Source organism: Camelus bactrianus, chromosome 15 (assembly GCF_048773025.1).
Source record: "Camelus bactrianus isolate YW-2024 breed Bactrian camel chromosome 15, ASM4877302v1, whole genome shotgun sequence".
NCBI classification, from domain to species: Eukaryota; Metazoa; Chordata; class Mammalia; order Artiodactyla; family Camelidae; genus Camelus; species Camelus bactrianus.
Genome location: NC_133553.1, coordinates 53,205,261 through 53,218,482, shown reverse-complemented (window position 1 = coordinate 53,218,482; position 13,222 = coordinate 53,205,261). Strand labels below are relative to the sequence as shown.

General features: G+C 32.4%; 1 protein-coding gene and 1 pseudogene across 10 annotated transcripts in view; one reads left to right on the top strand and one right to left on the bottom strand.

Annotated features, from left to right (window-relative positions):
* CCDC88A (coiled-coil domain containing 88A) overlaps window positions 1-13,222 on the top strand; it is a 105,067-nt gene that overhangs the window by 25,664 nt on the left and 66,181 nt on the right. For all 10 annotated transcript variants that reach the window (XM_074341156.1, XM_010951872.3, XM_045514360.2 and 7 more), the window contains 4 exons: window positions 2,428-2,497; window positions 4,431-4,489; window positions 7,101-7,184; window positions 8,774-8,914. In XM_074341156.1, the coding sequence (XP_074197257.1) occupies window positions 2,428-2,497; window positions 4,431-4,489; window positions 7,101-7,184; window positions 8,774-8,914 (354 nt within the window). The remainder of the gene's footprint in view (window positions 1-2,427; window positions 2,498-4,430; window positions 4,490-7,100; window positions 7,185-8,773; window positions 8,915-13,222) is intronic.
* LOC105066556 (sushi repeat-containing protein SRPX pseudogene) lies at window positions 10,209-12,884 on the bottom strand (annotated as a pseudogene).

Sequence of the window (13,222 nt, the reverse complement as noted above, 5' to 3'; positions counted from 1 at the left end):
TTTCCAACAAAAGTCACACGTAAAGTAAGTCATGGAGCTGAAATTTAAGCCTAGGCTTTCTAGCTCCGCTCTACCTGAGTATACTAGGCCTTCAGATTTCACTATACTAGAGTTCATTTTTAGATACATGGGGGCACATTTGAGTTTAGCAGTTTGCTATAGCAATTTGCTTCATCCAAATGTAGTCAAACTTCATAGGGTAAAGGTCAAACTGTATTGACACATGAGGTCATTGATGATACCATGTGACGAAAGAATATGTGAGGTTGCTTTTTATCTTTGTGGAGAGACTGAGTTAGCATTAGAGAATGGGGTAACAGAATAGGCAGGAAGTGGGCAGCCCCTTGAGGAAAAGGATGTAAGAAAGAGGTAGTGAACCATATTGAGGATTACTATCCACTTGGACAGTTTCCTTTGTAACAGTGTACCTACGTAGAATGTTACATGGTAAATCAATAAAGTAAATTGCCTTGGAAATATAAGTTGATGTTTTCTAGTTGATTCATCAATTTTGTCTTATGTTACCCAAAGTAAATCGTATAAATGAGAATTCTCTTTTTCTTGAAGTTGAGATAAAGCTTTTTTCCAATCATTCAGGATCTGTTGAAATTTAAAGCCTCTCTATTAGAGTGAATTTGAATCTTCTTTGTTCTGACGTAGATTATCTCCACTAAAAAAGGTATAGACAAAACAGTGACTGCTTTTTTTAATGCAGTTCTCTTATTTATGATTTCTTTTAAATATGTTCAAAGATACTCCTCATAATTTTGCTTTAAGTCAGGGAAACAAAAAATTAGAATGAATTAGAAATTTATTCCTTTAAGTTCAGTTAGCTGTTTCATACTTGACTTTTGCATATTTTATCTTGAGAACCCTTGCTTTTAAGCAAAAATTCATTAAAGAAAATTCATTTATTAAATACCCAAACTCAGTATTGATCCTTGGAATAAATGATTTTAGCAGTTTTTGACACTTATTCTTAATATTTTTAACTGTTTTTACTAACATGATCACATACTAAGTATATACCTTTTAAAAAAAAGTGCATATTTTTGGTGATAGTTTTTTTTAAAGAATACAAATGCTGAAGAAAAATTCTTAAAATTTTCTAATACGTACCTATAATGAATCATAGATAAAAAGACTAATTTTAATTAGCCTCTGGTGTTTCGCCACACTGGCTATGGGAAAACACTTGTGGATCTAAGATTACATATCTTTAGAAAGCAATACGTTAACGTTTCATGGTTGTTTCCTCATCATAGTGTTAATCAAAGAATGATTCAGAAAGAATTGAATACTTACAAAAAAATTATTCCTAAGCAGCTGGTTATGTCTGAATATGTAGTGAAGGCCACATTGTAAATACAGTCAGAGTTATTTCTGTAATCTTCCAAAGATTTAGTAACACCCAGCAATCCTGTAGTCTAATTCATCCAGACCCTTTGTAGCGAGTCATTGTTAGTAGTTATAATGATAGACACAGTGTGTTCCTTCATTTCCTCAAAGAAGTAGTAGTATAAACAGAAGATGTATACTTGATGTACTAAAATGAGTAATTTTAAAGCATTCAGTTCTTTCTGTTTCATTCTGTACCATCAGAATTTGTATATATTCTTGTCACAAAAAGCTTGACAGAAGTCAAAGAAAGTAAAACATCTATTGTAGATAGAAGAGAAATAATGATTCAGTGAGAAAGAGCTTACTCTTATGAAATGATCATAAGATAGGATTTTTGATGAAGTTAACTAGCTTTCTTAATTTTACTATCAGTTGATACTCTTAGTTCTCTCAGATAAAAGTAACAAAAAAAACCCAAAAAGAGTATACATGCCTGGTCTTTAACTGAGGAATGTTGTTTAATTATCTAACACCTAAAATTCAGATTTCTAAATAATAGGTATTAGACTACTTCAACTAGGACATTTTTATTTTGTGGACATTTGATGTGTTATTAACTTAAATATATCTGATAATATAATTTTAGTTATTTAATTCATTAACTTATAGTTACAAAAGATTTAAAACTTTAGATTTATACTGTATAGCACAGGGAAATATATTCAATGTCTTGTAATAGCTCACAATGAAAAAGAATATGAAAATGAATATGTGTATTCATGTATGACTGAAAAATTGTGCTGTACACCAGAAATTGACACAATATTGTAAACTGACTATAACTCAATGAAAAAATTTTAAAAAACCTTTAGATACCTTTGTTCACGTTTTTTAAGCTCTCTCTCTGTTTTGGCACAGACACAGGCTTTATTATAATTTTTAGCAAGCATCAGCCCACTGTGTTACCATGGAAGAAAGGGTTCTCTTTTTCATTGCAGTATAGCTTGCCTACAGAGAGGTGCACAAATCATAAGTAGCTTGTTGAGTAATTACCTAGTATAACAACCTTTGGGTATCTTTCCACAGGAGACTTTGCAGCAATTGATCATGATGTCACTGCCAAATGTCTTAACCATTGGCAAAAATCCCTTTTCTGGTAAGTATTAACACACTAGGTTTTTCGTGGCTCTGTAAGGAAAGTTGGAGATGATATTCCATTTTATATGGAGAAAATAAACAGAATGTTTTTAAGTTGTGGATGGGATCAGACATACATTTTACAGTTAAGTCCAGTGTTTTTTTCAACTACCAAATTGATACTTTTTTGTGATGAGTTTTAGTGTTTCATAAGCAAGTGTAGAAGATAAGATCAGTAATTATAAGCTTAAAAGAATATAACCTTAGAAAAGAAGTGATTTTGAAATAATTTCTAGGTTTCTATTCACATATTTATCATCTCCATTGCCAAAGTTGCTTGAATCTAAGGTTTTACTAATTGATATGTTGTCATTTATATTAAACTACTTCTGAATGGAAAAAAAGATGAGAAGCGGTTTGTTAAATCATTTAAAATAATTTAAATTATTTTCTTCAAAGTTTTTGCCCTTTTCCAGATTTTTAATATGACATGTTCAGGTTTTAATTTTTGAACACTTGGGGAAATTAGCAGCTACCTAATAGTTTCAACAAAGGACTTACTCTTACAGACTACATGTAACACAAATCAGGTATATCTTCTCCAAATTCCACTCCCAACCTCAGTCAAAACAAACAAACATAAAACCAAAATAAAAACTAAAACCAAGCAGCTGGTTTTGTTAAGCAAACTACCAATTAGTTAAGGTGAATTAGAAGTTTAGATAATCTTTTGAGATAATCTGGGATATTTGATTATACAAATGAAAATTAATTTTGTATGTAGAATGGAATTTTCAGTTTCACATGCATTTAGCAATTACTTACCAAGTTATAGGGACCAGGAATATAAAGAAAATAGGTTATGCTCTAGAGGACCTTGTGTCTTGGTGAGAGATACACAGATGACTGAGAATCATATAATAATTAGTACAAAATAAAGGTGTAAAAATGTTAAAGCTTATAAAATGTGGAGCCATTGATTATTCTTAAAGTTGGCAGATTAGTGAGGGTTGGAGACCATTGGTGGTTGGGTCAGAGAAGACTCCACAGAGGTGTTAGAGCTGTGCCTAGGATTGTGCTTAGTAGCTGGTTCTCTAGAGGGATGGAGGAGCGGGGAGGGAAGAAAGATAGGCAAAGGAGTAAAGACAGAGGCGTGTGGATGTATATATAAATTTGGGGAAGGCTGATTAGTGTGGCTAAGAAAGTAGGTTGTTTCATGGAGAGTAGGACGAAATGTTTGAAAACGAAGTTTGGACTTAATCTTAGACAGTTTGGCTTGATGGTGAAATTCTAGCCAAAGAAGTAACTTTTTTTTTTTTTTTGTCAGCTGAATGTTCTAAGGAAATCTGAATTGAGTGCTGTTGGACAGTGAATGTACTTTCCAGTACTGTTACAGACCATTATCTTTATCCAACTAGTTATATACATTTATTTTACCAGCCTCACCATAACTGACATTTAAGGTTTTGATTCTCATCTGCTCAGTGGAAAACCTTTTAAATTTTATAGGTAGATGAATCCTATAAGATGTGTGTTTTAGAAAGAAAACACCAATAGACCTAAAAGAAGCCAGACCGATTAGGAACCATTTTGGCTGACTGTAGCATGTCTCTGTATCAGCAGTTCTTAATTTGGTTTGCTGATTTAGTATCACTTATGGAAAAACAGTGGATTTATAGTTAGCATCCTTCATTGCACAGAGCTTTGAAGGCTATTTTATCTATACTGCAACCTTTCATAATTGTGATCCTTGCCCATTTCTTCTGCTTTTACTACATTGTGCACACACAGAGCTGCCTTTTTTTTTTTTTTTTTTTTTTTTAGTTCTCCACTGTACTTACAAACTTAATCGCTTGGTCGCGTTGTTGTGAATATTACCTTTAAAAGTAATTCTGCCCATATAAGAGAGTTGGACTAAAGTAAAATGTACTTGGTATTTGCTTTTATTACAGAACAAGGCACAGAAGAAGTTAAAAAGTTACTTTTACTTTTACTGGGTTGTGCAGTTCAGGTAAGTTAAAATATTTCTTCATTTTTTCATTTTAATAACTTCTGTAAATGTTTTTTTCAGGCTGTGGTTTCTAAGAGACTTAAGGATGGGGCAATGGTGTTCAAAGTCTATCTTAGAAATTTTTAAATAACTGTATATCCTCCTAAGGAGATTTTGAAGAAAAACACTTACTCTGTTATTTTATTTCAAACTTCAGTTGTATTATCAGATGGTAATATCATTTAAAACATCTATTTTTTTATTCTGAGACTTTTAAAGACCTCAAGCTTTTCATGTTTCCCTAGAGGTTGCCTTAAAAACCTCTTCCAAAACATCTTTATGATTTATGCATGCATGTAGTGTATTATAGAAGAAAAGGGGGATTGATAATTAAAAGGAGGCAGATACTATGAAATCATAGTAATCTGCTGGTTTAGGAATCAATTACTGTAATAGAATTAGAAGTAACTTTAGTGCCCATAACACTTTAAGAACTTTGTGTAAAGATAAAAGAGAGTTTAGTTTTAAATGGAAAAATTTTGCTGACGATTATTTAGTCTTCACAACAGTCTTCATAGTTGGAAGTGAAATTGTTTATAATTCTATTTTTAACACTAGACTTTTTTATGTTCTAGAGCTGGGTTATCAGAATTGCCACTGGCCACATGTTGCTACTTAAATTTAAGTTAATTCCAATTAAATAAAAGTAAAATTTCAATTTCTCAGTTGCACTAGCTACATTTCAATACTCAGTAGCCACATATAGCTAGTGATTACTGTATTGGACAGTGCTGATATAAAACATTTGGTCTGATTATTCAGCTTCAAAGTTTGAACTTCTGTCTCTTTTCCATGTTGGTAGTCTTTCTCTTTTCCAGCCTTCAAGAACCTGTCAGCTTCATTCTGTATTCTTTATGAAGGTCTAACCTATTTGCAAAATATTTTCAGAATTCTAAATTCTTAAAACTTCTGGAGTTTGAGATGAGATTTAGTAGAAATTGTGGGTATTTTAAGGGTAAAGAAAGAATTGTCATTGATTTGTGTTGAGACTGTTAAAGGGTGAGCTTTTAAAGATAGTATGAATAAAGAAACAGTGGCCATAGGACTTAGAAAAGGGAAATGTATTTCTTTAAACTGGTGGCAAGCAAAGGTCTGGCAGTTGAATTGAGGGAACCCTTCAGTTTGTCATAGTTATTATAATCCTGCCATTTTGTATATGCTCATTGTCTTAAACTATGAATGGGTTAACACTTTTGGAAGCATGTAACTTAAAAATTGAGGTTACCATACCTAAAAAGTTGATTATTTTATATATTGCTACAAATGTACTACCCAGAAGTCATTCTTAATTGTTCTCACTAGGCCTGTCAAGTATTATTTCTAGACAGAAAAGTTCTTGTTTTTAAACTCAGTAGTTTTTATCAGATCCCCACCCCCCCCCAAAAAATTCTGACTTCCCAGTCACATCTAGAAACTACATTTTGGTAATTTTAAATATTTATATGTCATCCTAATAATTTTGTTTTTACAGAACGAGGAACTTTCTGCACTGACAGAATTGTATTTAGTTGAGTTAAATTGTATGGCAATAGAAATAGAATGTTACGATATTAGTAAACGTGTAGAGTATAAATCAGAACCTGGCTAAGTTTCTTAATGATCACAGAGCCAGTTTTTCTTTTTTGAGTATATTGTCTTCATTAGTAGTTCAGTAATTGGCCCAAGAGATGTAACTAAGCTAGACAAGGCAGTGCTGTCTGTTTTGTATGCACTTCTCATTTGGTAGCTGTAAGAATACAGTTATACTAGCAGTTGGATTTCAGCATAAGAGATGGTAGAAGGGAGTCAGTAAGATGCATGTTAAACTGTTTCTCAGTACTGAATGGAAAGAAAAAGATTAGGTTTGCATTGTAATATTTTAAATTTATATAAAGTTTTTAAGAAGGTACACAATAAAAGAATTGCTGCTTTTATTCTACTTGATACATATATACTTGTATATACATTCTTAAATTTTGCCCCTGGTAACTTTGTTAGAAACAAATCAAATATTTATTGTAGTATCTTATACATGTTGAACGAAGCCAAAAAAATAGGTTTCTTTTACTAAGATTGATAGGATGAAGATGTGAGAATGAATTGTAAGCCTGAAGTAAAAATTGCTTAAAATTTTTTTTCCAAGAAGAAAGGCTGTGTTGTTTGATGATAGCCAAAGACTGACTGAGCATTTTGGCAGTATTCCGAATTCTGCTACTGACTCACTGTGTTTTTTGGCAAGTAATTTATACTCCCTGAAACAAGTTCTTGATTCTTCTCTGTTTGTAAAGTTAGTATAATAATATTGTACTGACCTCAGATGGGTTGTGTAATGGTTTTCCACTTCAGAACTTTTCGGTGTAGAAATAGTATGGATTTCAGTACCTTGCTTTTTAAATAAATATTTCTAAATTGTTATCTTTTTATTAGGTAAGTATATTGGAGAGATCATTTAAATGCAAAACAAAACAAAACCTTCATTAAGCTATTCAAAATGTAGCCAAGCTTTTTAGCCTGATGAGTTTTTAGTTATTTATAACATATTAAGAACTATACTCTATAAAATATGAATGATTGTTTTATTCATTTCTTTTAGTGTCAGAAAAAAGAAGAATTTATTGAAAGAATTCAAGGTTTAGATTTTGATACAAAAGCAGCAGTTGCTGCACATATTCAAGAGGTAATAACCTGTATACAATTTTTATGTACTTTTAATAATGCTTGTGGTATTTTTATTTGTATATCTCCCAAAATACTTAAAGTCATAGATTAAGCAAGAACAAATCAAAATCAGATATAGAAGAATTGTTTTAGACAAGTTGTCTTCTTCTCTTTAAAGACTTTTCTTAAATGAATCATCTTACACATGGCACAGTGCTGACTAGAGATATACTATTGCCTTTATCCATAGGGATATAGGCAGAAAGTGCTGTTTGAGGAATGAAGTATATTTCTTTGTTAGACAGCACAGCATGAATAAATAGTATAGTAAATGGAAGCAGCAGAAAGTGGATCACTGTCTGTAATTCAAAACTGAGGTGAGGTAAAATGATAACCTTAGTATCATAACATTCTAGTGATTTTTTTTGAATGAATGAGCATAGCATAGTTTTTATTGAAGATGTTACTTGAATTTTAAACACATCAGTGGCTTGTAACATCCATATAAAAACCTAAATGTAGGATATATTGTGCAATGTCAAATAATTGAAGTTAAAATTTACTTGTTAAAATTGTTTTTAAAAGCTGCTACTTCTGCATCTGTCTAGTCTTGGGCTTTTAATCTTGTTTTACTTATTAGACTTTTTAGAACTGCAGTTTGTTAACTTGTACATGTTGATTAGAAAGAGAATTAAGGAAAGGGAAAGGAGAGAATTTTAAAATAGTGAAAATTGGTAGTGTTTAAAATATTCTCTACTTAAATGACTTTGTGTTCCATATATCATCTTTTCTTAGTTACCATTCATAGAGCCCAGCTTTCTTGTCAGTAATATTGTCAGCAGTAAGCATGTTAGTACTCTACAAGATATAGTTATATTGGTAGTTGCCCTTTATGTATTATGTTTGTTTATTTATGCTTGTATTGCTATTTCTATTTTATTTTGAATAAATGCTAAGTGTTGCAAGTTGCTGAATTTGCCACCATTTCTTAAAAGTGTTATTTTTGCTCTTTATTGTGAACATTAAAGCAAAATGATGGAACATACAGTGAGAAGTGGAAAGCAAGAAATAAGTACTTTACTTATATAATTTCCATTCTTTAAATATCTTTATATTGGGAATCCTTTTCTCCTAAGGTTCTATGACAGTATCATCTTCAGAATCTATAAAGACTTAACTTTTCCAGCATAAAAGCAGTAACATATACCCTACAGGATTAAAAAAACTTTTACTTTTGAATTCAAGTACAATAAATTTAGTCTTATCTAAGGAAAAGATCAATTGATTTTGTTAAAGTAGTTGTCAGGCATATTAATATTACCTTCCCTTAGAAATGCCTAGAATTACATATCTTTTTTTTAATTGTAAAATAAGTATAAATTCATTTAAAGATTATGTTTAGTTAAGATTGTTTTTATTGGAAGCCTTTTCATTGTTCATTAATTTCACATGTCCTTTTAGACATATTTACTTTTCATATTTTTATTATGTGGGATATATAATTTTAAATATTAAATATATAATATTTAAGTTAATGTACTAAAATGAAATTGATTTTTAAATATTACCCATTTTTAAAAATTATTTATTTTGGTTACTTTTCTAAAGGTAACTCATAATCAGGAAAATGTGTTTGATCTACAATGGATGGAAGTGACTGATATGTCTCAGGAGGAAGTAGAACCACTCTTGAAAAACATGGTATTGCATCTAAAAAGACTTATAGATGAGAGAGACGAACATTCAGAGGTTTGTAAATTCTTTCAGTATATTTGCTTTCTAAGAAAGAAGCTTCAGAGATTTTCCAGAATTGATACTCTGTTTATTAGGGACAGGTAATAAAGGCAACACAGGAAACAGAAAGAATGCCTAAGAGCCCCACATTGCTAGTAAACAGGTTGCAATTAGGTTTCTTTTCTCATTCCTTTTAAATTATTCTGATTTTGTTCTTCTGTATTTTTAAACTCATCTCCATAGTTCTGGCAACAGAACAGAAGTACAAAACTAAAAATATCTTTGATGTAAGTGAAAAAATCACTGCCTTGGAGTATAAGGATTTGCTTAAGGCTAATTTTGTAGTTTTATTGCGCATTTTGAGATTGGAGAAATAAGTGTTAATAAAAGGAGAATAACAGGTGTTCTGAATAAAATGTCCCACGAAGGTCTCAAATTTTTCTAGTCAGTGTAATGAGGTGTGATTTTAAAAAAGAGAATTATTATAAGCTCCTTTAAGAGAGTACTTTGCTTTTTAAAAAGAGTGAAATTGCACCAGATTTTTTTGCCTGTACTCTCTGAAAGCAGCTTGTAATTTTTAGAGGAGTCTAGACATTAGTGCATTTGGTGGTGAGTAATATTTTCTTAATAGCAGACCAAGTACTCCATCATTCAGGAGAATGTAAGCTTTGATTTGTTAATCGTTTACATGAGAGAGTCAGATTTGAGCTATTTATAGAGAATTTGATTACTCTTGGGACTATTAAAAGACTACTTAGAAGAAATTTCTAAAGTTTTTTTTTTTTTTGGAACAAAAAACTTTCGTGTCACTAGAAACTATTCATTTCTGATGGGAATTTTCAGTTTTTATTCAGGCATTAAAAGAGAAGAAAATATAGGAAATAAAGTGTTTTAGAGCAATAACTAAATTTTTAAAAAATCTAAGAACAAAGGAAGAGCTCAGTGAATTTCTAGTATATATCCAACATATCCCAATATTTCAGTCACTTCACTTTCAATCTGAGTTTTGAACTGTATGCTGTATCTTTTTACATTAGTGTCTTTTTATTGTTATATCTATTTCCTATAACATTTCTCTGTTTACATTTCAAGATATTAAAGGTATTTTGATAAAGTGTCCTCCAGCTTCTGAGGAATTGCTTCTAAAAATCTATGCTTTGGTTTCATTTGACTGATGGTTATGCATAAATTTTTTATCTCACTTACCTGAAGTGATTAATATGGAGTGAAGGAGGACATTATTTTGGAGAAATATGAACAAAATACTTGTCGCTACATGATCTGTGTCAAAACTAAAAAGGAATATGAAATACTGTATAGAGTGGTTGTTTGAAAAACCTTTTAAAATCTATTATCCTACCTGATTAAGCATTTTACTTGAATTTGTTTTTCTAACAAGGGGAAAAAAGTGGTCACACTCTCCTGTCCCAGGTATTTGGAAAACAAGTTTCTAGCTGGTTTAAACCACTTCTCTGGGGGAAAAACTTTCAGTTTGGGTCACCAGTGGACTAATTAGAAAAGATAATTTTTAATGATTGTGAAAAATGTAAATATAATAATTCTGTATCATTCAGTTGGATTGAAACAAGTTCTTAAGATTTTCCTTTTGTATTTTTTCTGCTTTTATCCTCCAAAATATTTTATTAATTACAATTTTTATGTAAAAAGTAAAACAGAAGAAAGTTATACATCACAGTAAATAGCAATGTTTATGGTTGTGGTTTCTAATTTCTCTACAGAATTAACCTGCCATGATGGTGTAAAGAGAATTAGGAGTAAATACCACATTCATATTTTTTGGAATGCTCCAAAGTACAAAAAGCATGGTGCTAATTTTTAAGTGCAGAGAAAGCTTATAATAAAATAGACTTTAAAAGTTATAAGTAAAAATCTGTATATTAAAGGTATTTTTATGGCATAGCACTGTGTAGAAAGAAAAGTGGAGAGAGGAACCATCACATCAGGTGTTACAGGTTGGGCCCATTTCAACTTGCAGGACCTTATCTGCTTTTCTCAAGGGGAGAGTTTCAGTCAAGTTGAAGAAGGCCACAGGTGTCACAGGAGACATAGTGCTCCTTGTCCGTGTTGTGTTTATCCACTAGCACCATGCTGAAGGAATAATACGGGATTTGCAGCAATAGCCTGGACTGCAGAGCTAGTGCTGGAGGCATAATTTTTGTTCCTGTCCTGCCAGTGAGGGTCCAGAACATGCCTCCCAGTCCCCCATGATGATGTGTTGAAGATCCAGGCCGTGCTGTGCTTGCTATAGCATTCCCAGCTGCAACCAGTAGAGGAAGTTTCTGGCTGTGGATGTGGACCCAATGAGGAGTTTCCTTTTCTCATAAAACTGATCTGGAAGTCGTAGAACTGCTGTTCTGATGCCCTCATTGACATTCATGGATGCACAGGTGGGCTCCTGGCCAGACCAAGCCAGACTGGATCGACAGATTCAGGGAGGGATACCCTGTAGCTTGTGGCCACCGATGCAGGAGGTGGCTCTGTAACTGTTGCTGCTGGGACTGCTCATGGACCTGTTCTCTCGGGCAGTGAGTTTTGTCACAGCATCTGACTCTTTCTTTAACTTGAAATGTACAAATTCCCTTGTTCTCAGCTCTGTCACAGACTGTGTACTATATCTTGTGGTCTCCTTCAGGGAAATTCAAGTCTTAGGGGGAGGCCTTTTAGAATAACATCAGTTAGAATGTTGTTTCCTGTGTCTCTTCATTCAGGCATCTCCCAGGACACTGAGGACTGTCAGCTTATGGGGTTTAGAAATGTATTCTTACTCGGGCACTTGATTCTAGAAAGTTCCAATTAACACAGGCTGGTTGGCTGCTCCGGGCCTTCTTGTCTCTCCCATTTCAGTGTGTATCCAGGCGAGCAATCATACTCTCACTGGAGTTAAAGGAGGCAACTGAAGCACTTAAACCCTCCATTTGCTGGCATGGCAAGGGCAGGACATTGCTTTTCAGTCAGAAATGGGCAGCCACACACTGCCCACAGGGGATGCTCCCCCTTGTTAGAACAGAGAGCCCTTTCTTCTGTTTTGATTGATCTTTTGTCATAATTGTTTCATGTCGATCTGAAAAGTATAATTTGGTAACCCTGTTTTTAATTACTCTTCATTTATTTGTAATGCTGTGGAGCTCAAGAATCTCTTCAGTCCTCTCATTTTACTAAAAACCAAATATTTAGTGTCACTCTTTATGCCAAGCTTTGTGTTGTAAGTTCAACATATACTGTCTTAGTAAGTCTGCGCGATAAGCCTATTGTATAGATGAAGATTCTCAAGCTCAGAAAAGTTAGTAACTTGCCCAGTCTAACTCCAACACTTATGTTCCTAATCATTATAATACCTTTGCCTAAATCTATGATTGTGCTGAGTACATCTCTGATTATTTTCCTTAAAGATGGCTTATGTAAGTGGAATCATTAAGTCACCAGAAGTTTTTTTTAGCATTATATCTTTTTTTTAAACATTTTTTTATTGAGTTATTGTCATTTTACAATGTTGTGTCAAATTCCAGTGTAGAGCACAATTTTTCAGTTATACATGAACATACATATTTTCATTGTCACATTTTTTCCCCTGTGAGCTATCACAAGATCTTGTATATATTTCCCTGTTCTATACAGTACAATCTTGTTTATCTATTCTACATATGCCTGTCAGTATCTACAGATTTTGAACTCCCAGTCTATCCCTTCCCACTCCCCTCCCACTCGGCAATCACAAGTTTGTATGCTGTGTCTATGAGTCTGTTTCTGTTTTTTTTTTTTTTTAATTAATTTATTTATTTATTTATATTCCACATATGAGCGATCTCATGTGGCATTTTTCTTTCTCTTTCTGGCTTACTTCTCTTAGAATGACATTCTCCAGGGACATCCATGTTGCTGCAAATGGCGTTATGTTGTCGTTTTTATGGCTGAATAGTATTCCATTGTATAAATATACCACATCTTCTTTATCCAGTATTATCATATCTTTATGTGTTTATTCTTCAATGTATGTTAATAAATGCATGCTTTTAGCAAGATCTTTTGCTAGAGTGCTTGAGAGCAAAAAACTGACAGACTTTCGGAAAAGAACCAAAGATTGTTATAATCTAATAGGGTTAAAATAACTTCATTTTAATAAACTAACCATAATAAAATTTTTAAAGTGACAAGTACCAAAAGAGAGACATATATCTAAATACTATAGGAATTTAAAGAAGGAAGATATTACTTACAATTGTTAGTGGAATGTCTAGGATTGGAAGGATCAGAGAAGGCTTAAGAAATTAAAGTTATGCTTAATACCATTTCCTGTCAGATTTT